Source organism: Epinephelus lanceolatus, chromosome 18 (genome assembly GCF_041903045.1).
Source record: "Epinephelus lanceolatus isolate andai-2023 chromosome 18, ASM4190304v1, whole genome shotgun sequence".
Lineage (NCBI taxonomy): Eukaryota > Metazoa > Chordata > Actinopteri > Perciformes > Serranidae > Epinephelus > Epinephelus lanceolatus.
Window position 1 is genome coordinate 22,744,937 of NC_135751.1, and position 25,944 is coordinate 22,770,880.

The 25,944-nt window shown below is 41.7% G+C and overlaps 3 protein-coding genes across 4 annotated transcripts; 2 read left to right on the plus strand and 1 right to left on the minus strand.

Annotated features, from left to right (window-relative positions):
- Positions 1-160: 160 nt before the first annotated feature.
- On the plus strand, positions 161-6,161 carry LOC117268180 (proton channel OTOP2). The gene is made up of 7 exons (XM_033644402.2): positions 161-741; positions 1,727-2,121; positions 2,201-2,337; positions 2,422-2,480; positions 2,554-2,678; positions 2,765-3,567; positions 3,672-6,161. The coding sequence occupies exons 1-7, from the start codon at positions 689-691 to the stop codon at positions 3,840-3,842; spliced, it is 1,743 nt and encodes a 580-aa protein (XP_033500293.2). The 5' UTR covers positions 161-688; the 3' UTR covers positions 3,843-6,161.
- hid1a (HID1 domain containing a) lies at positions 5,630-18,333 on the minus strand. Of its 2 annotated transcripts, none has more exons than XM_033643965.2 (19): positions 18,313-18,333; positions 16,916-17,065; positions 15,103-15,273; positions 14,521-14,637; positions 11,715-11,821; positions 11,445-11,561; positions 10,138-10,345; positions 9,995-10,051; positions 9,772-9,912; positions 9,593-9,683; positions 9,352-9,503; positions 9,175-9,253; positions 8,853-9,017; positions 8,484-8,711; positions 7,008-7,159; positions 6,843-6,929; positions 6,677-6,768; positions 6,435-6,593; positions 5,630-6,353 (listed from the first exon to the last, which is right to left on the minus strand). In XM_033643965.2, exons 2-19 carry the CDS (start codon positions 17,006-17,008, stop codon positions 6,290-6,292), a joined length of 2,280 nt encoding a protein of 759 aa, XP_033499856.1. In that variant the 5' UTR covers positions 17,009-17,065; positions 18,313-18,333; the 3' UTR covers positions 5,630-6,289. The 2 variants fall into 2 exon arrangements, with proteins under 2 accessions (XP_033499856.1, XP_033499855.1); XM_033643964.2 differs by lacking the exon at positions 18,313-18,333 and adding an exon at positions 17,723-17,882.
- A 572-nt stretch (positions 18,334-18,905) lies between these two features.
- On the plus strand, positions 18,906-22,945 carry LOC117267792 (protein VCF1). Its single transcript, XM_033643805.2, has 3 exons — positions 18,906-19,223; positions 19,459-19,576; positions 20,589-22,945. The coding sequence occupies exons 1-3, from the start codon at positions 19,207-19,209 to the stop codon at positions 20,808-20,810; spliced, it is 357 nt and encodes a 118-aa protein (XP_033499696.1). The 5' UTR covers positions 18,906-19,206; the 3' UTR covers positions 20,811-22,945.
- The last annotated feature ends 2,999 nt before the right edge of the window (positions 22,946-25,944 follow it).

Here is a 25,944-nt window from a genome sequence, read left to right on the forward strand (position 1 = left end):
AAAAATTCCTTTAAGACCTTTAGGACCAATTTTATTAATTTAATTAGTGTTTATGAAATGTGTTGCCCCACCTATTGTTTTTGTAAAAGCTTCATAGAATTAGGAAGCGAACTGCTTAGCTGTATTTCTAAGGTATGTCTTGGGTTTTTAAATGTGATGAGTCAGCAGCGTTGCACTCAGCAAATAAAGGCCTAATCCTGCTTTCTGGCACAGGTACCAGGATTATGCATGACAAGATAAAAACATACACACGCCCTCACTGAACCTGGCTGTCCCCTGAGGCTGTGTCTCACCTGTGCCACAGTTGCATGTTATTAGAGATAAGCAGTGTGTTTATATGGAATAGCAATAAAATGCGTGGCATGACGGGAATTGACGTGGACATGACGATAGGAGCGGCACTTGAAGGTGTTGGATGAGCCCTGTGGCCGCGGGGCAAGACGTGAGAGTAATTAATCAGATGAAACTAATTACACCTGTCTCTTTGTCCAATTACTGCACCTTGAGGTGCGCGAGCTGTATGTCCTGCAGAAAGAGGAACGCATGTCCACTTAATGATTTCAAACTCTCTGTATTTAAACTACCTATACAGTTCATCTTTAGACACGATAAAGACAGGTCCAACGCTCCTGAGACTTGCCTCTGATTTTTGTTTTGTGACGTACAATCTCCGTTTGGTCGCAACACCATGAAAACTATCGCTGAACAGCTGTTCCGGACCCGCATCAAACATTTCTCGAGGTAAACTTGTGGTGATGCATTTACAATGAGGAGGATTTTTGTTACACTTTTTTTTTAAATCAACTTTGCTCTTTGCTACCATTTAAGACTGCAGAGCTTTATTACTTAAACTACAGTGTTAAAGGGACAGTTCACCATAAAAGCATATTTTACATATAGTACATATTTTTACTCTTGCTTGTAGTGCTATTTATCAGTCTGAATTATTTTGGTGTGAGTTGCCCAGTGTTGCAGATATCGGCCATAGCGATGTCTGCCTTCTCTTGGTTATAATGGAACTAGATGGCACTTGGCTTGTGGTGCTCAAAGCGTCCAAAAAAATACATTTGAAAAACTCAACAGCAGTGTCTCTGTACAGAAATCATGATCAGTCATTGCTGTTGTGAGCAGTTTCATGTAGGAACTGTGTCTGCGCCATTTCAGTGCACCACTGATGCACCACTTAACAGGTAGTGGTAAAGGCCAGGAATGTTGATTAAATGGAGCGTAATCGGCCAGCCAGCAGCAGCAACTACTTAACTGTCAGCTGACAAAACAAACAACAATGTTGGTCTACAGGGCAGAAGTCATGGTAGCTTTCCTAGACAAATGATGCGCAGTGATATGGTTGGTGGGTGTAGTTCGGTCGAAAGAAAATAGTTCCTACATGAAACTGCCCACAACAAGGTCTGTCTACATTATCTTGAGTAACTGGGTCATGATTTCAATGGGAGTAGTAGGAAACATCTTGTGCCCTGAGATGAACTCGCATTTTCATGGATTCTGGAGTTTTTTTTTTAATGAGGGAGAGAGTGGATGCAATTTCAAGAAATTTTCAATAGATAATTGAATTGTGTGCATGTGTACTTATTATGTTGAAACAGACAGACTGCTGTCTATGTATGGTAACACTCCAGTGAGTTTTTTTGAGACCTTCTCTACGCCCACAATATCATGGGATTATTGCTATTACTCTGAGACGCACTTTGACTTGTATACTTTGTAGAAAAAGGCGAAATGATATTGTGGAGGCCCATCCGTCCAACATTGAGACAGCAGCTGAGATGGACAACATCCAACATTTGACCAGCCCTTCCTCTGGTGTGGTGGCTGTTAGCGACAGCGTTCACCATGTGGAGGCAATGATGGAGAGGGCCCACCATGGTGGAGGATGGCTCCTGTCTGGCATCATCTGCATCAACATCCTGATCCTGGGCTGTGCTCTAGTCAGCGGCAGCGCCTTCAACAGCGTGGCCATTACTGCTGTGCACAGGCAAATCTTCCTCATCATTCTCCTCCTCCTCACGATGCTGTGGATGCTGTTTTACACAGTCTTCACCTCCAAAAAGGATCAAGCAATCTCGTTCAAAGACAGCCACGCAGGGCCTGTGTGGCTCCAAGGTGAGTACCTCTGACTTGCTTGGTCTTTGTTTTCGATAAGTTATTTCAAGGCTTAATCACTTAAATGTTTGCATTTCAGCTGGACTTCTGCTGTTTGGGCTTCTCAGTCTCCTCATGGACGTCTTCAAGATAGCCAACTATGTGGGCTACCTTCACTGTGATTCTGCTGTTAAAGTCGCTTTTCCCGTCGTCCAAGCTGTATTCCTGTTTGTCCAGGTTATTGCATTTCAAGAACAAGCACATGCAGCCTTACTTACACTTTCAATTATTGTGAAACTTATCAAAACCCGTTTGTTTTAGACATACTTCCTCTGGGTTCATGCAAAGGACTGTGTGCAGCTACACACAAATTTTACAAGGTAAGTTATTTTCTTTACTCACCAGAGAACCGACCTTCGATCTTGCATGACACTCACCTTTCCCTTCTTCCAGGTGTGGGCTTACTGTGACGCTTTCAACTAACCTTGTGGTGTGGATGGCTGCTGTGACCGAGGAATCGATTCACCAAACTGAGATTCCTGATCTAAATGTCAGTGTCTCACACAAGATGTACAGAGGTATTAAAGCATACTTTATTTAACACTAGTCAGATCCATTCATGGTGTCATACGGAGGAACAATAACTGAAATCTTTCCATTTCAGACAGCTATGGTGGTAAAAAGTGTAAATGCAGTCACTCAGCATGCGACACCTTCAAAGAGGCCTTCTACTACCTGTACCCCTTCAACATAGAGTACAGTCTCTTTGCTTCAGCTATGGCCTATGTCATGTGGAAAAATGTTGGTCGTTTGGTGGACGATCACAGTCACCACAGCATTAAGTTCCGTCCAAAGGATTTGTGTTTAGGACCCGTAATGGGAATACTCCTGGTGGTGGCAGGCCTTGTAACATTCATATTGTATGAGGTGGATGTACTGCAAGAGGACGGGAAGAATAGAAACAGGGCCCTGCTGATTCATTTCATCATGAATATAGTGATAGTGAGCCTGATGTGTGTGTCCACTGTAATCGGTTGCATCATCTACCGGCTGGACCACAGGGAGCACACGTTGAAGGAAAGCCCCTCTCACAGCCTGGATGTGGGGCTGCTGGTGGGAGCCTCCATGGGACAGTTTATCATCAGCTATTTTACCATCGTGGCCGTGGTGGCGACGGGAGCCAGAGGGTACCTGAACGCCCTGAACCTGTCCTGGGCCGTGCTGACGGTGCTCCAGCTCGGCCTGCAGAACTACTTCATCATCGAGGGCCTCCATCGGGAGCCCTTCCACGTGATGCAGGAAGCGGCTCTGCACACAAACGCTCACGCCCTCCAGGAACACTCAGACATGGACATTGTTGAGGAGAAAAGTAAATCCAGCTATGCCCTGACAAGCCTTGATAAGCCAAGTTGGAAGAGAAGAGTACTGAAGGAAGTCTGTGCTTTTCTTCTGTTTGCTAACATTATTGTGAGTTGTATTTATGGTTCTATTCTTTTATTCTCCATTGTTAAATATAATTGCAACAAACTGATGCTTAATGTGACCTACTTGTTCTCTCTCTGTATTGACAGCTGTGGATCATGCCCGCCTTTGGTGCTCGTCCCCAGTTCGATCATCACATCGAGATAAGGTTCTACAAATTCGCAATGTGGGCAGCCATCGTGAATATTGGACTTCCTTTTGGAATCTTCTACCGCATGCACTCTGTTGCCAGCCTGTTTGAGGTGTACTTAATTACTTAGACTTATTTTTGAGTATGGAGAGAAACTTTGTAATGGTCGATTTTATTTATTAATTCATACATGCTAGTCCTCTGGTCTAAGACAGTTCAAAAATATTAGTAAACATGAACAACTCTGTCCCATTTTTTTTTTTTTTTTTTAAACTGGAGAGCTAAAACTCAAATTTGTGATGTCATAGAGTGTGAAGTCTGGAACTGCTCCATAGACGATAAAGGGAGAAAACTGCTCTAGGGGAGCTCCAGGGGAGTGTTCTAAGTAAATGGGTACATTTTCCGTTTCAGAAGTGAGAACACAACAGGATAATAAAGCTAATTTGAGTATAAAGAAGACAATCAAATATTCTGTGGATCCACAAAATCAGTCTAGAGCAGCTCCAGATTTTACACCCTATGACATCACAAGTTTGAGACACTCTGGTTTCTGGCTTTGGGAGAGAGTAGCTCATGTTCACAAATACTGATTGAACTTTCATAGGCCATGAAATTAACTTTGGAATTCTTAATTTATGTGGTGTTCATCTTTTAAATGTTTAATTGAACTTGATATAAATAATAAATTTTAACTTAAAAGAAAAAGGAAATGCTGTGTATTACTTTAAATCCCCACGTATTCATTTTTATCAAGTAAATTGTGTGTTTATTGAGGTGCTGAACACTTAAGGTAATTTCATATACTTGTGTGCTTATTTGAGATCATGAAATTTCATCGGTCATCAAACTAATTAGTCAATTAAGTAATGGAAAGTAATTTTCTTTAAATGGGGGGCTGGAGCCAATTCCAATTGACGTTGGGCGAGATGCGGGTACATGTTGGACAGGTCGCCAGACTATCACAGGGCTGACATATAGAGACAGGCAACCATTCATGGTCACATTCACACCTATGGGCAATTGAGAGCCCCCAACTGACCTAACCTGCATGTTGCTGGACTGTTTGAGGAAGCTGGAGAAAATGAAGAAAACCCACACTGACATGGGGAGAAACTCCAAACGGAAGGGCCCCAGCAGGCCGGTAGGTTCAAAGCCGAAACCTAATGGTGCAAACCAATGCACCCTCTTGCAACCCCTCTGGAATCCCATATTGATGATCAACCATTACAAAAAATAATAGTATTTTTTTTTTTTTTTTTTTAAAAAAAGCACATAAGCAAATTGGATGCTCACAAAAATAAAATAAAAAAGGTATTTGTATACCACTGCAATAAAGGTTTTATGTTTTTAATTGTGTCACTATAACTGTGCTCCTTGCCTGCTGCCTGCTGCAGGGGGACATAGTGCCATCTAGTGATCATGGTGTAAGGGGCAGCTTTCTCTTTAAATGACACGTAGCCAAGCTACATAGAGGAGTTGGCAAAGTAAAATACCTCCCAGTAACATATGCAGTGGATACTGATAATACATTTTGATTGATCTTGACTTATAGTAACATCCAGGATCCACACAGGTATTACAGTTTGGTATATCTAATTCATTTTTATTTTTAGGGACCGAGCCCTAAGGCAGAGGACTGCTCATTTTTATTTCATTTTTAATTTTTGTTTCAATTAAATTTCGTTTCAGTTAGTTTTTTTAAAATAAATTATAATATGGGACTTATTTGTCTAGGACTGTTTTTTTCTAATGTCTAGTTTTTATTTAAGTTAACTAAAATGTTTTTTACACCTAATTTTAGTTTTTATTTAGTTAACTATAACTTTATCTACATGCTGCACGAAGACTAACTCATGACACTTTGCACATATGTTGCTTGAAAGAGTTTTAGAGTTCAGTAATGCAACCAATACAGAATTCACAGATGCATATCAATATATATTTTCAGGATAATTTACGTAAAATACAATTTTCAAACATCAAGCATTGTAAGCATAGCCAGCCAGATCCAAACTTTAACCTGGTCATAAACACAAAAACATACAATCTGTAGTATTGTCTCCAAAATCCTGTAAAGTTACACTGTCACGTAAACTACAACCATAATAACAGACAACTCATAAAGAGTGCATGTGAAAGCATTGGCAAGTACGACAAATAATGTGAAACACCAATATTGTGCCGTCCAGGATAATGTTACAAGCCTCTGTTGGATAGCATCACATCTTCTATAACAAGTCTGGCTGCCAAGTCTAACAGTATTTCCTCGCTTCACTTCGATGCCGTCAAGGAAGGAGCCTCGGCCTTCAGGAAACATTTCACACATTCTCTGGTCTTGAGGTCTCAAGAAATGTACAAACACGAGTGTTTATGGACAATGTTGATAATTCTATCATCTCCCATCTTAATCCGAGAGGTATCTCTACCTCACCTGTCTGAATGACTCTCCTGCCCAAGTCGGTGGTGTACGCATTGTGATGGTTACAGAGGCAAGTTAAACACAGTGAGGTTTACCGGGAAACCAGCAGATACTGAAGGGAGGAGGAACACCGGAACTGAACGGTTCCATTTTCCTGCCTACATCCTCTGAATCTCAAAAAGGCGAACATCAGTGTCATACCAGATAGGAGGGTCCACGTTGCTGTAAAAACAGAGTAAGATGTTAGTAAGTGCGGAGAGACGACTGTTTGCATAATCCTCAGCTCTCTCGTGGCTGACTCACCGCAAATACACGACACCCCACATGTAGGTGCGAAACCACATGGCCGTGCCTGCGTTGGCCTGATACTTTCGGATGAGGATGGGGTGAGGAACTGGCAGCAGGCCCACTAATGTGCCGTGCTGGAGAAACTTCAAGATCTCTGATTCATCTGTCAAACCCCTGCAGTGAAATATTTGGTGATATATCAGAGGAATCACAGCCAATATATGACTTTATATGCTGAGCAAAAAACGAATACATACTTGTCGATGCAGATCTTCTCCACCTGAGGGACTAGCACTTGTAGAAGTCGCATGATAGTCTGAAGGGGTAGTTTACACTTCCAGGAGAGGACCTGGGACAGAAAATCCACATCAGTTACACATTCTGCCAACATAAGAGAGGCTTAGGGTAAAAGACGCTACTGACCCAGTCTGGTGTAGGAGCCCAAAACGATGTTGAAGACGCACTTGACAAACGTCTTCTTTCCATCTCTGCTTCAGTGTAAAAAACATCCTGATAATGTGAAGAAATAAAGTTACTAACATGCATATGGTTTTATGCAAATACACACACTCAACCACACACACTTACTTCATTGTCTCGGCCTGAGTTTGACTCTGTGTCGCTGGTCCCGGCGACTGCGCTTTGGTCTGAGTGGACTGTGTGTGAAGGGTCTGTCTTTGGAACCGACACCATGGTGCCATCCTCTGACACCTGGGACTTCTCAGTCAGTTTATCGATACCTGCAGGAAGCCATGAATCACAGGAAACCAGTCACTTGAAGGACAGGTCTGCTGATGGTCTGTTTTTCGTAATGTCAACAAATCCCATGAACAGACCATAAACAAGAATAGAATTATCCTAGTTACAAGTATTGTCAACTGATATGGCTTATTCCTCTGTACCATAGAGCTCAATTTTTGTCCATAAAAATAATGATAATTTGACGCCTTGGATTTTGGATATACTAATATTGCGAGTGTTGCCTTTTTTTCTGGTTTAAAAGACTGCATTACAGTGATGTGTTTTAATTTTTCTGAACTCCCCAGACTGTTCTAGCTGTTCTCATTATTTGCCTTTATCCATTTAGTCATTATACCACCATTACTGATGAATATTTATCAAAAAATGCACCAGTAATCATGCCTAAAATATTGCAGTAACATTAATATCAAGGTATTTGGTGAAAAAAATCCTGATATTTGATTCGCTCCATATCACCCTGCCCTATTCTGTCTGCTCTGTCTTTATTTGTAAGATTTTTTTCGGCATTTTAGCTCTGACACTTTTACAGTGAAAAGGAAGACAGGAAACAGGGGAAGAGAGGGGCGTATGACATGCAACGTAGGTCCCCGGCTGGGTTTGAACTGGTGATGTTTCAGTTATGTGGCATGCGCTGTAGCCAATCAGTGCTCCAATTCTAAATATACTTTCTTGCTGCTCTACATAGCCACTGATGCAACAAATACACAACTGAAAATAGTCCCTCAGAAATACAATTTTTTTCTTTAATTTAATTTAATTTAATTTATTTTAATTTAATTTAATTTAATTGTTGGTTATTTTATTTTATTTTATTTTATTTCATTTTATTCTATTTTATTTATTTATTTATTTATTTATTTATTTATCTATGTGTTCGGTAGAAAACAATAAGTTTGGGGTCAACAAATAGATGTCAAAAAGTTGATGGACTAATGCACTGCTGTTTTTGGTTTGAAATATAAAATAACCAGTTTTTGCCTTTGAAATTATTTTTTCAGAAACTTGCCTTTTTTGAGAAAGTAACCCACTGGTTCACTTTACCTTTATTAACCTATGGTATATTCCAAAAAATATTAATAAAACAAATATGATCATTCTGAATTATTAAACACTCATTTCTCTTAGTTGTAGTTCTCGTCAGGTGCTTAATGTATTCTATGCTAACATGTAAGTTTGTGCACGTGACTGACATCCACTGCACAGCCAACAGATGGTGGTAATTTTATAAATAGTACAGTAACCAGTTGACCAATGAGCCAGTTCAACAATCAGTAACAACTAAGCAGCACACAGAGTCAGTACCTGGAATAGCGACCAGACTGGCCTTCAGTGTACCAGGCTCTGCCGGCACAGCAGGATGAGAGCCCTCCATGGATACAGTCTCCTGCGAGCTTGTGCGGGAAATGACGTCTGGAGACTTCCTCTTCCTCTGCAAAGCCTTCTGGATGGAAGCGGGATCGGAGGGCAGGTTGGCCAACTGGTGGAAAACGTTGCGTTTGCGGATGATGGCGTACACCAAGTTGCAGTTTCCTGGAGGTGAGAGAAAGCAGGACAGATGCATTTTATGAACAGATGTGTTCCTTAAAATATCTTGACACAAAAATTTTAAAAAGGGAAGCTGTTGACATACATACAAACCTAGACGTCTGTTACATGTCAGCTTTCTCTTACCGTCAAACTGATACTGGATAATATTGTTGAAAGCCTCGAGAAGGAAGAACACAAGGTGATGGTTCTGGGCTGCAGAGAACAGGAACCAGCTGGTGGAGAAGGCCTCCAGCAGGTGGAGCAGTTTATTGGCTGCCACCATGGACAGGCTCTTCAGATAGGGAGACACTGCAGAAAAAAAGCAAAGTTAAGAAGATGATTATGCAACAGTAACAGACATTTTTATTTGATTAAGTGGCATCTATTTCTAATGAGATATTAAAACTTTAAATTAGTTGATGTTGGAAATAAAGTGTGTCGGACAGATGGCGCCAAAGCAATTCACCATTTACAACAATAGTGAGTAGGCAGTCGAACAGAGGCTGGAGACGCTGGTGGCCTGTGGTGATAATCTTGTGAAACACCTACAAAACAAACACAGTGACAGCTGTGAGCATTAACGGTGTCTCAATTTGGCGGCAATAAAGAACATTTCCGATGATGTAACACGGTAAACACTCACCACTATGAGCAGGTCAGCATGAGTCCCTGTAAACACCGGGATGTCCATAGGCACATGGACGGTGTAGGGCTTATTCAAGCGCACGCCAAAGTTCCTCTCACCACTCAGCAGTAGCAAAATGAACACACCGATGTGCATGAGTCCAACACGGGCTGCAGCCACAAAACACATCAGAGGTTAATAAACATAAATACCTGTAGAGTTTTGTTAGGTGCAAGGACAACACTGGGATGAGACTCACACTGATCAGCCCGTGCATCATTCAGATAGAAGAGTATAGGAACCAGAATATCCAGCACGTCACTACTCTTCAGGACAAAAAACAGGAACTTCTGTCAAGGGAACACAAAGGAGATTTTGTTGAATAAAAGCACAGACTCTTAATAAAAGACAGTCTTCCTTCTAGTCCTTTGTTCTGACCTTGTTGAAGTCACAAAGCTTCCAGAAAAGCACCAACAGTTCCTGGTGGAACTGGATCTTCTTGGTCGAGTTAGGCAGGTACGTCTGTGTCAAAGGGTTGGTCAGCAGACGCGCGAGGCCCTTCAGCACAAAGTCAAAGTCCTGCCGATGGAGAGACAGAAAGCGTGCTTTGGACAACTCCACAGGGAAGATCTGCGTGTTTCTTATAGAAATGATAGCATACCTCCTCTCTGTGAATCCTCGACAAATAATTCACAAACAGGTTTTCAGGGCCTGTAGACTGCACAAAGATGAAGAGATTTATTAGAGTGACAGCAAACAAATGCCACACTGGACTGATTATCTTGATTTGTCTTGGTGTCGCACCTCTTGCTCCTCCATGCTGGATGGAGAGGGGGGCCGGTGGGGAACCCCTCCATCATGCTCCAACGTCACAATGAGGATCTGTACAGCCTGCTCCACCAGCTGCTCCCGGTAGTCCGAGAAGAGCAGGTGGTTGTACGGGATGCCGTAGCCCACTGGATCATAGGCACACACCACATTCAGCAGGGAGGTGAACAGAGGCAGAGCATGTCTAGGGAAAAAGACATAAAGACCATGTTAGAGAATCATGTGCAATAATTTACCAGTGCATTTTTTTTTGATGAAAACTATAATATGAATTATCCTATTTTAGTCAATACAGAAAGAATGCAGTTAGGTGCAGCAAATAAATTAAAATGCATTTGCATAATATCTACATTTATATAAAATAATATGGAAGAACAAAGACTCTCACTTAGGAAATACATCCACCCCATGGTCCACTTTTAAAGGAGCTCTATGATATCCAGAGCATATCTATGATTCAGAGGTTGTCTGCACATGGCTCTCAACATGGAGGTAGCTGCCAGCGACCAGCAGCTAACAGTGCTAACAACTCAAACAGCTCTAAACAACGGCAACAGTGCTGACAGGGCTAACAGTGTTAACAGCGGGAAACCAGAGGGTGGGTGCTATGCTTCCAGGATGAGCCGTCCTGATATCAGAAATAACCGCTGTATAAGCGTAGTGCAGAGCGCTGGCCATAAGCTAGCAGGGATACACACATCTACTTACATGCTTGTGGGATACACACATGGACTTACATGCACACATGGCCGGATCATCTTCCACGATAACGGACAGAGAAGTAATTCAGAAAGCACAGAGAGAGTGTGACTTTGTTCTCTGCTCAGGACGCCATTACACCACCATATCTTTACATAGCAAATAGTTATTTCCTGCTATATTAATGCTCTGTACTCACATAGAGCTCCTTTAAGCTTTTGTTTCGGACGTTTAATCCACATCTCACTGACAACTGAGCCACAAGCAATCTCTGTGGTAACCAAGCAAACTAAACTTGTGATGAAGACCATTAAATGTGGTTGAAACCCCTGAATAAATCCCAGTAAGTGGACCATGAACCATATTTTTTGTTGTTTTTTGTTTTATTTGGGTCAAACAACAGCTCTTGCATTCTCTGCCACGGCCAAATTCTGCTTCTATTTATTCACATTAATGTAGACTCTCCTAACCAAACTTACTTCTTGTGGCATTTAAAAAAATCACTTGACAGTTGCATGGACTCACATCATCACATAATGTTTGTCCATATATATGTAGATGTGCCAACATGATCTGCCCATTACCTATTTTCTGTGGAGCAGAAGAACGTCACCCAGGGGTTGAGCACATTGTTGTCCGATGAAGGAGGCAGGTACATGGCCTCGGAGAAGCAGGTTAGTAACAATCTCAGCAGCTCTGTCCTGAAGAGAATCCGGGGGAAAAAAAAAAAAAACAGCAAAGAGGTGCACAGAAAAAAAGTCAGCCATGTAAAAACGAGAGAGTAAAGCCTGTGTATTTTTCTTTTTTTACTGCAGATGCTGCCAAGCACAGCTGCAAGCAGCCGGCTGACTCACCTATTTAGATCATGGATGTAGTTGAGAGGGGGGGACTGTGCAAAGCCCACGCCTGCCTCCCAGATGTATTCACAGCTGTCTATAGACTGCATGTTCTCTACCGAGTCCTGGTGATCACAGAAAAATATTTATAAATCAAATTATTTTATTCAAAGTGCAGGATTAACATTTCTCCAAAGACTTGTTCAATTACATCGCAAATGATTGTCTGTAATGTTGCATTCTAAAATGACACCAGGGTGTTTTCTGATCCCTCTAGCTAGGATTTAGTTACATTTTGGCAACTAACACTACTTTGGGATAGCAAAACATCATGTAGCACAGCACAGAAAGTATTGTTAGGGTACGGTTAAGGTTAGGGAACTAAAATAACCAGGTTATGGAAAGATGCTGTCTTGGTTAAATGGAAACTGAAGGAATTGAGATGTGCATCCATCTCGACCATGGGCAGACTATATGATAATGGGCCCCTGGGCACAGATATGCAGTAGATCCCACCACCTCTTCTAAGTTGGAGCAAGACACACAGACTTTGTTTGCTGTTTAGTGTCTCTTTGTGTCAATTCTGTGTGATCATTCTGTGTCTCCCTGTGGTCTGTTTGTATGTCTTTGGGGTCATTTTGTCTCATTTTTTGTCATTTTGTATCACTTTGTGGTCATTTTGTGTCTCTACGTAGTCATTTTGTGTCTCTTTGTGGTCCATTTTTGTCTCTTTGTAATCATTTTGTGTCTCTTTGTGGTCCAAGTGTGTCTCTTTGTTGTCATTTTGTGTCTCTTTGTGGTCCATTTGTGTCTCTTTGTGGTCCTTTTGTGTCTCTTTGTGGTCATTTTGTGTCTCTTTGTGGTCCATTTGTGTCTCTTTGTGGTCCTTTTGTGTCTCTTTGTGGTCATTTTGTGTCTCTTTGTAGTCCATTTGTGTCTCTTTGTGTTCATTTTATGTGATCATTCTGTGTCTCCCTGTGGTCTGTTTGTATGTCTTTGGGGTCATTTTGTCTCATTTTTTGTCATTTTGCATCACTTTGTGGTCATTTTGTGTCTCTCCGTAGTCATTTTGTGTCTCTTTGTGGTCCATTTGTGTCTCTTTGTGGTCATTTTGTGTCTCTTTGTGGTCATTTTATGTGTCTTTGTGATCATTTTGTGTCTCTTTGTGGTCATTTTATGTCTCTTTGTGGTCATTTTGTGTCTGTTTGTAGTCCATTTGTGTCTCTTTGTGGTCATTTTGTGTCTGTAGTCCATTTGTGTCTCTTTATGGTCATTTTATGTCTCTGTGTGGTCATTTTGTGTCTCTCTGTAGTTGTTTTGTGTCTCTGTGTAGTCATTTTGTGTCTCTGTGGTAATTTTGTGACTCTTTGTAGTCTATTTGTGTCTCTTTGTGGTCATTTTGTGTCTCTTTGTGGTCATTTTTTGCCTCTGTGGTCATTTTATGTCTCTTTGTGATCATTTTGTGTCTCTTTGTGGTCATTTTGTGTCTCTTTGTGGTCATTTTGTGTCTGTTTGTAGTCCATTTGTGTCTCTTTGTGGTCATTTTATGTCTCTGTGTGGTCATTTTGTGTCTCTCTGTAGTTGTTTTGTGTCTCTGTGTAGTCATTTTGTGTCTCTGTGTGGTCATTTTGTGTCTCTCTGTAGTTGTTTTGTGTCTCTGTGTAGTCATTTTGTGTCTCTTTGTGGTAATTTTGTGACTTTGTAGTCTATTTGTGTCTCTTTGTGGTCATTTTGTGTCTCTGCGTGGTCATTTTGTGCCTCTGTGGTCATTTTGTGTCTTGTAGAGGTCATTTTGAGTCTCTTTGTAGTTGCTTTGTGTCTCTCCATAGTCATTTTGAGTCTCTTTGTAGTCCATTTGTGTCTCTTTGTGGTCATTTTATGTCTCTGTGTGGTCATTTTATGTCTCTCTGTAGTTGTTTTGTGTCTCTGTGTAGTCATTTTGTGTCTCTTTGTGGTCATTTTGTGTCTCTTTGTGGTCATTTTGTGTCTCTTTGTAGTCTATTTGTGTCTCTGTGGTCATTTTGTGTGTCTTTGTAGTCCATCTGTGTCTCTTTGTGGTCATTTTATGTCTCTGTGTGGTCATTTTGTGTCTCTTTGTAGTCCATTTGTGTCTCTCCGTAGTCATTTTGTATCTCTTTGTAGTTGTTTTGTGTTTCTTTGTAATCATCTTGAGTCTCTTTGTGGTCAGCACTTGTTGATTTGAGTGACATTTTGCAGGTGAAAACCAGCTGAGCCCCTGACACTTGGAGCCTCGGGGGGCCTGTACCTGATAGGCCTGTTCAGTAATCCATTCATGGGCTCCATCACTACAGCTTGCATAGTCTTACTTTTCTATTTACTTATGCACCTCTTCCTGCTTTAACACTATCAGTAAACAAAGCTTGTCTTAAGAAACAAACAACCACTGCTGTCATTCTTCTGAACTTCCTTTAGGAACTTTCTCTGAATGCATTCTCCACGATGCAGTTTAGGGAGGAAATGTACCAGAACTGATGGTGAAATAATGAGCATAATATGCTACATGGAAGTTATAACCCCTAAAGAATTTACTGAAAACAAGGCTGCAGACTGACATGCAACATTCCTCTCTTGCTCATTAGAGATGAGGAATTCTTCCTGGTGAGACTGACAGTGTTCTGTCAGTCATGATGTCTTACTACGTTAGTCTTCACAGGAACTAGAGAGACAGGTTAGTTGGGCAACGTTAGACCAGGAAGAAGGAAACAGTGCTCAGAAAAGTATCGTTAACAATCATAAAAGATCATGTTAAGTAATGTGTCAGCACTGAATAATTTTGATGGATGGGGAAGAGATGAGTACTCACTGGGCCTCTCCTGTGGCTGTGCACAGTGAAGTCAGGGCAGAAGAGCAGGTCGGCGATGGCCAGGAGCAGCGACTCGGCCAGTGGTCGAGCTCCGTCATCATCATCCAGCTCGTCTGTCTGGACAGGATGCACATATATGCATGTATGAGACTAGAACTAGGTGATGAATATCATTCTCAAGCATTGATTAAAATATATTGTGTAAATAGTCAAATGGAAGAGGAGCATGGCTTGGCAGAAATGGCTCAGTGATATTTCCTGCTCCACACATCCTTACAACTGGAATGAGGAAACCAATTTAGCTCATCAGCTGAGTGAAGGACACACACTCATGGAAAGAACAGGCTGATAACCTCATTGTATCACTGGAGTGAGTAAGCATCTGAGAGGCCTGACACAAACATTGTATTCTTTTGTAACTGATCGATCATATTTTTAGCAACAAACACCATCTTCTGTTCAAAGTACGACTGTGCAAATGACAGCAGCACATTTTGTTTAAAAAAAAGTGTTGTAAGAGTGATTAAAGGGTTTGTCTTGATGCTTTTTGCAAGTGCTTTTTCCTTTCCTGTGCCCACTCACCCCCGCCCGCCCAGCGCCGGGCACCGTCGACCAGAAGAATCCTCTCCAGTCCTGGTCCTCGAAGATGTAGGGAAGAATGCGGCTCAGGATGCGAGTGCAGTTCAGGATCACCTGCTTCTCCCTCTCTGTGGGGCAACCAGACTCTGCACCCTGCACCAGCTTCTCCACAGCCTGAAGAGACAAGGAACATTATCGGGTGGTGCGTGAGAGTGAGGATGGAGGCATCTGCTGAACCAGACACACTGTACTTCACACAGAAGAAGCTTGATACAGTCTTTTAATTTTAACTATGAAAATCCAATTTACAATGACAACACTGGTGCCTCTTTAAATGATGTGTCTTTTAGGGCTTCCATTTTAGGTATTGAAGTTTCAGTGAGCAATATCTGCGATAAATGAAAGCTTCGCCAGGGGGTTAACTTAAGTCGGACTTTTTTGGATCACTGGTTTTCAGTCAGGGCAGCTAAAATAACATGACAGTTAGCTTTGTTAGCATGCAGGTAGCACATTAGCCATAATAGCTACGACCAATTTGTAAGACTGCTAAGCTGTTTGAAGTAGACTTGTGATAAGCCAGTTTCCTTTGGCATATCTGGCACTCAACTTTGGGGGGATCATCTTTTGTAGCTATTCCAGATGCCTGACTTTTGCGACATCTTGCTAGCATGTCAGTAGGCCTGTCACATGTGGTCAAACTGTCCCAGTTTCAGTATTGCAGGACTGCTGGTGACTGACGTTAGATGAGAGTTTAAATGTCCCTGTCTGAAAATAACTAATAATAATTAATACTGATGCAGAATGAATAATGTTGGATAACTACTTCTTCATTTTGGGGCACTGGGGATATTTGGGTTATGCATATACGTAAAAAACAGAGCATTCAAATAATGTTTGGACATTGATTACCACGGCAACGATCAAAGCTTCAAAGCATTCAAGTCAACCCTCGTGTCTTTGTGTATGTGCTGTGCTCCAAATTACTTCTTTGAGGACAAACCCATTTTCTAAACTACACAATTTTCTTACTGCTAGTTCTAAGTTGGTTAATGAGGCATTACCCAGTCAACATGCACAGAACCATAACAAACATCTCAGCTTATTAGACTTGTTTCATTAAAAAATTATGCTTAATTTCAAAGTGTTGAATGATTCCATGAGGCTGAAAAAGCCTTTACAGTGAGCATGCTCTTACAATATAATATTTCTCTGTTACCGTCAACAGGACACTAATGATTTTGTTTTGGAGAACAAAAGTACATGTGTCTTATCGACACATAAATTGCTCATTGAGTCTGTGTATACTTGATATAATTTACACTAGGAAGTGCACTTGTTATCTAAAGTTTGTTACATTTGACAATAAAGATAATTTTCCAATTAGACGAGAACATATGTTGTTGTTTTGGGCCTTTAACAGATAAGATTAATGTTTGAAAATGACTCACTATCTACATCTAATCAACAGCATGTTGCAGCCTCTGTCTAAAATAGGTAACAAGCCCCTTTGAATCAGCTCAGCTTCAAGGGCTCTCATCTCCTCCTCTTTATTTAATTAGGCCTCTAAGTATGCCGTATGTCTGTTTTGTTTCTGATAGGCGGCTTCAAACGGAAGCTGGTACCAAGAGACGGGAAGCGAAGGGAAAGGAAGGGCAGTTGACTCACTTATTTCCACATCTGAGAGCATGAGGCAGTGCCTTGCTGACGGGCTCTGACAAACATTGTTCCATGATGTAGTGCCCCCACCCCTGTGGAATCTCATGTCATACACAAGTTTGTAGTATACAGACGTGTTAACACTTCATGCAGTGTGTACCTTATAGCAGAGGGTTGCTAAATTGGAGGGGGACTCCTCTCGAACAGCTCTTATCTCTGCAGCTGGCACCAGTGCAAAAACATCCTGGACCATGGTGGTGGTGTCTGCCCAGAACTGGTCCCAGAAAGCATCGTCTGTGGCTTCCACTGGCTGTGGAAAAAAATATTTGCTGTTCAGTTCACATGTATTTGATTCAAATAGGGCATTTTATGTCAGTGACATTTGAAATAAAATGGCCTGACTGATCTTGCAGTGTATTTAAATGTCAGGTTTTCATCATAATGCATATATGGTTATTTGTTTTTCATTGTAAAGCATATCCATGGCCTACATAATAGCAATGCAAACACAACCTCTCCTCCAGCAGCAGTGAGGAAACATTATCTGGCACACACTCTAAGCACAGTCCACCTGCCGCATCTGCAAACGTGGTCATTGCCAGACCTACGTCATCAGATTTGATTTCGCTACGCCATCATTTATTTTAACATCAAAACTGAACATGCACAGGCTAAATAAAGTGGCCATCTGCACCGCAAAATCCACCATCATATATCCCATGATAAATACGACATATGTGGAATACAGTGCATGCAGTCTTTCTACATCCACATTATAAACATTTCGATTATGGAAAGTAAATGAATATGAGCTGAAAAGCGCGCATGCAACATTAGATTATGTTTGTTTTCTGCTCCCACATCAGAACGCGTTATCTCATCTCCTCGGTGATGCTCTCCGGCGCGCTCATCGGCACACTACCTCTCTATGTAATCCTTTATTCTGCTGTACTGGAAGCTCATATACCTGTGTTTTGGTTGTCAGCTGAATCACTGCTTTCCTGAAGTTTAATTTTGAGTCGGTGCTGCCCATTGCGATTATTTCCCTTTATTCTAGCAGGACCGCTGCTGCCGACGATCCCTGTTAATCTCACCTCCGTCCTTCGCTTGAGTCATTGGCGGAGGCGTTTTTTTTACTCTATTGGCTGGCTGGACCTGCTGCACTGTAGGGTGTAACTTCCGGGTTGTGAAGATGTCAACAATTCGGTCGGATTGGAGGCTTTGTTTCCAGCATTTTTACTGCTATAATAAAAACTGTCATTTTCTTAATGCCCTAAGCCTGGAAATCATTTCATAAGTACTCTAGTGTAAAATAGCCACACAGATTTTACGGAAATATGGGCTGCAGCTCACGTTTTGTTACATTGTATATCTGTTTTTATTAAAGACCCTTAAATCAATAATAACATTCGGCTACAATGCGTTTTATAAAACCTTAGACAGCGACATCTTTTGGCAGACCATAGGTCAGTAGGCCCTATTTGTCGATTGCTGTGTCTGATTAAGACCAATTACAGTCTTAGAGCAGACACACGTTAATAAAATTAATAAACTCACAATACTTCACCAACTTCAATGAATCAATCAAGTTAATTGGCAGCTTTCTTGTACTGCGCTGCAAACTGCGCCTGTGTCATAATGTGCTGCCTTTAGGTGCTGCTCGTAACCCCCTTTTTTCCTCATCGAAATCGTCTTAACTGCACACATAGGCTGCGTGTAACCTAGAAAAAAAGCAATGCTGTTCATCACTTCATTCACCATCACTGTTATTAAGACGATCGCGATCGCAACACTTACATATTTGGTACCACAGAAAACTCTACTTTGATTCTCTAACTAGCGTATGAACTTATTTTTTCCGACAGCACTTAAAAGCGCCATTACTCGTCTTCGCGCAGGCGCAGTGCCATGTAAACACAACTGCCGCGGTCGGTTGTGGGTTTAGCTCTAACTGTTGAAACGTACGTTAGCTAGGTTGAACTAAAACAGGTGTAATTTTACTCGAGCTCTGGCACTAAGCTCGTTAGAGTTTTATATAAAAGGGCAGGATATTTTTTTGTAATATGTGCTAGAGTCGGCTAAGAGAGAGAGTATTATCTACGAAGGTTAGCTAGCGGTGACGTTAGCTTTTAACCTAGCATTTGTGACTGGCTTTTTTTTTTTTTTTTTTTTTTTTACACCCGGTCTTTATGTAATTTTATAGCCAGTTACCCTCAGTGTCGGCGTTGTTAATTAGATTAGATTATTCTCTAGTGTTGCCAAATGGGTAGTAGTATCACATCAGTATTCAACATAGTTAGCTAGCCAGGGAACACTATTTTGCTAACTCAGGTGATAGGCCATCGACTGACAGGAAACAAGCTAACGGAATCGATAACGTCAACCGGTCGGGTCCCCCAGTCTGGTGTGAACAAACAAGGAAACTCGTCGAGATTGATTTAGTGTCATCATATGTTGACTGAAAACAGGTAAGATGAGCCTACAATACATTATGTAACGCTAACTGAAGAGATGTAGCTCGAAACAACTGTTGGAGTAACTTGCTGTGGCCTGTATTCACCACTTGCAGCAGCCATTTATATAAAAACATCGACACATGTAGCAGTTGGCCGTGCATAGGTTACAGCAACGACATACATGGGTGTGTGATGGCAGTTACTATACACCTGTGTTAAATGTCTGTCTATGTTTGTACCCCAACAGGAAACGACAGCGCAGCGGTGGTGATGAGGAGAGTGGCCACCTGGTCCCTCAAGCCAAAAGGCAGAGCAGAGCTCATCCGCTCTCTCCTGAGCCAGGCCGGGATGCCTGGGACTCTGAGGTACTAACACATGTCAAGGGAAATGCAATCATACAAATTTAGAAACCACCTGTAATTAAGTTTTTAAACTGTAAAGAAGACTAATCGTCGCCTTATTAGTTGGTGCTCACAGCTAGCTTATAAACTAATGGGTAATTATGTGTGGATGGATAATGGGTGGATCTGAGGTATCGTAGAGTGACAAACAGGGAGAAATAGGATTCAAAAAAGCATCTTGTACCTGAATATTACCCCACTGTTTTAACTATGCTCCACTGTCTGATTGGGTAAAGACTTAACGTACCAGGTAAAATCCTCACACTCTGGGGAATCATCTGTTTCATGGGAATAACGCATGATACAACTCCAGTGAAGTGTTCTTCCTGAACAAAGCAGTTGTCTCTGCATGGTGAAAAGTTATAGTAGTTATCCACAGCTGCACCAGGAGCACCTCACATTCCCATCGACACACCAGTCCTTATTCACCGTTAGGCACACTCCTCCTCTCCTTCTCCCGTCAGTCCTCTGCTCTGTCTGACCAGCATATAGAAAAGGAGCCTCCTGGTTGAATGGCACTGACTAGCAGGATGCTAGTTCAGGTCCCACTCACAACAGATTCATTTAATAGTTAACATTTTGTATTCAAACTAAGAATTACTATCTACCATTTTAAAATGTTGTGGTTGGTCTTCTCTGCTGTCACACCACAAGTTGGATTCGAAGCAGACTGAGACCTCCTTTCCAAGCCGTTTTGGTACAGTTTGACAGCTTTCACACTAGCATGAACTAACTGAACGAGATACGCAAACGCACCAGAGTTTGTTTGAGCTGCATTAAACAGGTTAGGCATGAAAGCACCCATGCTTGGTTAGAAACATCGTGGCTAATGAGGTCTTTTTGAGGTCTAGTTTTTGCATGTATGCCCCCAAAGCGTGTCAGTTGTAAGGCTTTGAATTTATCTAGACAAAACAAGCCTTGATGTTGATGATCATATCTAGCTGGCACACGGTTAATGCTGACATCTGCTTTTCAGTCGTCCAACAGCGAGAGCAGCAGCAGCATCAGCAGTCCAGAGCATGCAGCCGGGAGTTGTGGCAGCCAGTGCATCGTGGGCCCCTGCAGTCCCCTCAGCTCCGGTGACCCCTCAGAACTGGCCGGCCCTACGAGCCTGGCGTCCTACCTGCAGATCAACCGCATCCTGAAGCAGGCCCACTTCCAGAGCCTGCAGAGCCGATGTCAGCTCAGAGACACATGACGACCTAATGTCTCCCTCTGTCAGCCACCAGAGGACTGAGTCCCTGAGGCGTGCCAGAGCACCACACGCTGATTCACTTCACTCAGCTCTTCCCACCCATCTCCAGTTACTGTGATATCTCGCAGCTCTACATATCTGTGGATGGAGACCAGCTCCTGGTCAGGTATCTGGAGGGGGTCCATCATTCAAATAAATCAAAAGTGATAATCATGTTAGCAATAATAACCGTGTGATCAGCGTAAACATTTTTTGTGATCCACTTGATTTCTGACCAGTCTGGTTTACATGCTGCTCTCAGAGCCTTATTGTGACTGAGTGATGATGACGACGAATCCCCGTGTTTTGTCTTTAATGTATGAAAACAGTGCTACTGCAGCTGCAGGAATGGCACCAAACAATTTTTAGGCCGGTCAGTGTGACTCGTTTAGTCTGCTAGTAGGGTACTTGGGTTGATTAATGCTGAATCTGATGTCTGTGTGAGTACATGGACCAGTCTCAGGGAAGATTTGCACTTGTCTTGGACTGCTCATTTGCTTTCATATTCAGACAGGGCCTCCTTTACAGGGACCTGTAGAAGCCATGGGTGGCAACTTAGCCGACGAGGTTATGTTTTTTGTCCTTGTTTTGTTAGTTTATAGAGTACCTAGATTTTAGTTAAACTCAGTGAAGAGTCAGGAATACGTGATCTGGTTTGAGCGTGGTTTACAATTTTAAAATGATTTCATAACACTGCAAGATGTGGAATTTTTAGGACTTTTCCACATTTTCCATCAACTACTGCACTTAAAAAACTAAAGTGGCACATTTATCCTGTATATAACAATTGCATACAGTATGTTTAATGTTCCTAATGCAGATTAAGATCCTTAAAGCATAGCTGATTAGTAAAACATTGTGCAGCCTTGGCAGTGGTGTTCACAGGTGCTGCTTCCCAGCTGTGTTTCATTTTCATTATCACCTAAGTTTATGATCTCAACATAACTCGTCCTGTCTTCTCATGATCACTGAATAATAACGCTGTAGATGTGACATGGGGATAATTATCTATAATCAAATGTCACTGCTCACATTTGACTTCAGAATCTAACACATTTATTGTAAACTAATGCAACTACAACCAAAGGAAGAGTCTGTGTAATGTTACTATGATAGAGAGTGAGGGTGCACCCGTGGTTGTCAGCAGTTATGTAACAGCAGCAAAATGATCGTGCAAAGCAATGTCAAGTAGAGATTGCCTTATCTGTATTGATTATAGATAATTACAACATCTGGCGTGGCTTTTCTAATAATCATGAGAATACAAATTGACTCATAGCAATATTGGTCATGATGACAAAGCCTCTGGTGTCGAGATCATGAGAGAAACATTTAGAATATTTCGATTATTATGACATTAGGAGATAAGTAGAGCAGTTAGGGTTATTTTTGTTTCTTGTGATCATAGAAAAATATAATGATCACATCACCAGCGTTCTCTCGTGACCACAAAAGCAAAATGATGGCTACACCCATGAACCCTACAACCTCCCGTACTCCTTTAGGCTTTCTCAATCTTCTATTGATTGTATGGAGCGCTGTTTGATGTGGCATTTGAGCATGTAGGAAAATGTAGTTCTTTCTGTCTGGAGGTTGCAGTTCACTCTTTAGGAACAAAAAGACATTCCCTAGGCTTTTGTTTGCAATATTACTGGAGCCACTAAAATGCTGTTTTAATTGCAGATGAGCCTCTCTACCTGTGCACTACCATTTCAAGGTTGCTGTATGCGTGTCCCTGTGCACTGAACATCCAGGTACAAACACTGACCATAAGGCTGTGCATCTCTCCTGTTACTTAGAGCAGGATTGGTTTCATCGCTGAAGCCTCATCCCAGGAGTAAGCTCAGCTATTTAATTTCTTTTATTTTTCTCAGACTGGTGTGTCAGGAATGAAAGCATTTTGAAGATGTGTTTTTTTTTTTTAATGATATATTTTTTTGTATTTGGTAATGTACATGACATTAGCCTGCCATTGACTTTTTTTCCTTGTAAATACTCCATTTCAGAAATAAAAATTAATGTTTTTGAATAAAGGCATTATTTACTTTTTTTATGAAGCTGCATTTGGACCCGTTAAATAATTAAAGTCTGTAACATGGTGATGCTGGGAGCATCTCGGTTTCTACTCTGTGAGAAAATACCTATTTGCTTTGCATGCTATGTCCTGTATGTGAGGGCAGGAATTCCCTCTGTCCCCACATCCTCCCCTTTTCCTCCAAATGGCCAGTAATGAATGACTCCCCATGCATTGAGACCATCATTAATGAGATATGACCTGTGTCTGAGCGAGGAGCAGCGAAAGGTTTCTTTAATTAGCACACTACATGTCCTTGTCTTGTCACAGACACAGTAACAGATTACATACATTAATGCACCACATGTAACCACGGTTACGTTGCCGGGGCCACTGTGGGTCCTCATTACTTGCCTTTTTTTGATTCCCTTGTTCCACCTCTACTAAGTTAGAGATGAAGAACGAGCCAATGATAATTCAGGATTAGCAATCTCCCTGCTCGGTAACAATGTAGCTCTTTTCCTTTCTCAGGTGCATGCCTTCTCGTTATCTTGAACCATGCAGTGCAGCAACATACAGAGAGGGACAATTAGTGAGCTGTACGTGAACCTTTCATCTTGGCATCATCTGAAGTATGCCTTTTTTGAGCGGCCTGTTGTATATTGAAGCAAACATCATGTTAGAGCCGGGCATGTGCTGTGTAATTAGTTGGCGAGGATGCAATTAGCAGCAGCTTGGATAAATATTTTCCCGGTGATAATCCAAATTACTGTTTGAGGAAAAACATCAATATTAAAGAAATTATTTACTCCAAAATGGAAATTCAGTGAAGCCTTCATAGTGTCCTGTTGACATTAAGTAACGCTCTGGTAAGAGATCAGTGTTTACGACAAGGAACATATATGATTTTTAAGAATTTAAAAGCACAATGACTCAAACTTGTAACACAGAAAAAAAAAGTCTCACATTACATATCAGTGTTTCTCACATGCTGCTTGGCGCATCACACACGGGCAACTCTCCCAGCACCAGCTTATGTGTGCTCACCTATCTCTTGTGATAACTTGACTCCTTTACAAGAGTCAAGTAGTCCGCAGAGGTCTCCTCCTCTCCTAAAGAAACAGACCAGGGTTCTCATTTATAAACATTGCGTATGCACAAAACAAGGCCTGAAAGAGGCGTATACGCTATGTCCCACGCGAAAGTTGTAATGTATAAAAACAGACTTGATGAGAGAAAATTTGACCCATGCTTATGAACATTTTGGAGATGGAAAATTGGCTTTTGTCTGTAGGTATGATTTTAATATGGATCCTACGCACGGTTTTATAAATGAGACCCCAGGTGATTTAAACCAGTAAAAACACTGAATAAAGTGATTTCATGTTTTAAAAAAAACCCTGTTTTTCCAACTTCTAACTACAGTGGCTGATGCTAAAACACAAATGGTCCTATCTAGAGCCAGTTTTTGATGTGTCAGCTGGGGGCTACTGTAGAAACATGGCGGTGCAACATGTCGATCTCCGTAGATGAGAACCTGCTCAATGTAATGGTGATATACTTGTATCCCATTTCTGTGAATATATCCCCCTAAATCATCCACATTGACCTTTAAAGTGCAGCAGCCGGTTGTTCCATAAGGACATCACAGTGCAGATAAATTAGCTTTTTGCTATTTTACCATTAACAAGAGGAACACTGCATGGCATACTGGATAAGACATAGCAAAGTGAGTTTATTTAAAGTTTGGACTGTGAAACATTTAAATTCTGGATGGATGGTGGATGCATATTCTGCCACTGTTTACATAGACACACAAAATAAGTCACAGATTTTAATTTATACAGAACAAAGAGTAAAAAGCACACATTTATGAAGTATAAATCTTTGATAGTGTGTTTGCCCACCAGCAGATGTTCTGAGTCCAGATGTTCATGAAAAGAGCAGTAGAGGGCAGCACACTCTGAGTGTTAGCTGGACATAAACTGTATTCCTGCATCTCATAAAAGCTGGGGGAATTCTACAACAGGGTCAAAACGTGTGGGCTACGTAGAAGATATTTATCTTTAATCTGTTTTCACACACACACACACTCACACACACACACACACATACACACGCTGTCCTTTCCGGGCAGCACACAGATATGAAGGTGGGCGGTGATGAATGGCTCATATCAGTTGTGTGGAGAGGCAGGAGAGAGTTAAATGAACTGTCCTTGTTCTGGGGTCTATGTATGCGCATACATTGTTATATTTTTACCATGGCCAGCGAAAAAATCTGGGTTAGTCTTTCGTTCCTTTTCTTTATGTCCTCTCTGCGAAGATCCACATCTCTCCTCAAAGGCAAAAGCACGGTGAACATTAGCTACACACAACAAATACAGACAAGCAGACAAACTACTGTATGTTTTAGATTTATCAGTGTCTGGTTCACCTTTAGCTTCAAGACTTGTGTAATCCATACAAGATTGTTTTGGAAGACACACTGGTCAGGGGACAGTCCTTCAAGTAAGTGGCTTTGGTATATTCAAAATATGAATTATGTCAAAGCTAAAAGAACATGAGCAAAGAAAGCAAAAGTGAACTGAAGCTGACCTGGTCACCCTTGTGTCTCTTTGCCAGACTTTGGCTGAAATGTATTTGGGCAGCTGCTGCTTAGCATGAGATGGTGATTGGGTTGGCATCAAGTGTACAGCTTTCCCTCGCCAGCCAACACAAACATCTGCTTTGCCTCCCCACCACCATTTCGCCCAACATCAAACAACAAAGCTCGCCTGCTCTGCTGCCCCCATGGCCGTCCGAAGAATTAATGACCCACCAAGCACATTAGCGGTGCCCTATTGCCCCAGCCTGGCTGGAGCAGGGAATAGGGAAAGCCGTGGCAGGCGAACAAGGAGAGGGAAGGGTTAGTGGGTCAGGATGATGAAGTACTTCACAGGTCAGGAATTAAGATGGATAGATATCCAGGTGTTATTGGGATGTTTACTGCATTTATGCATGGACGGATTACCGAACGGGCACTAGGCACAGGCGCAGGGGCCCAAAGTGTCAGGAGCCTCCCCCCTCCCTCAGCCTTCATCTG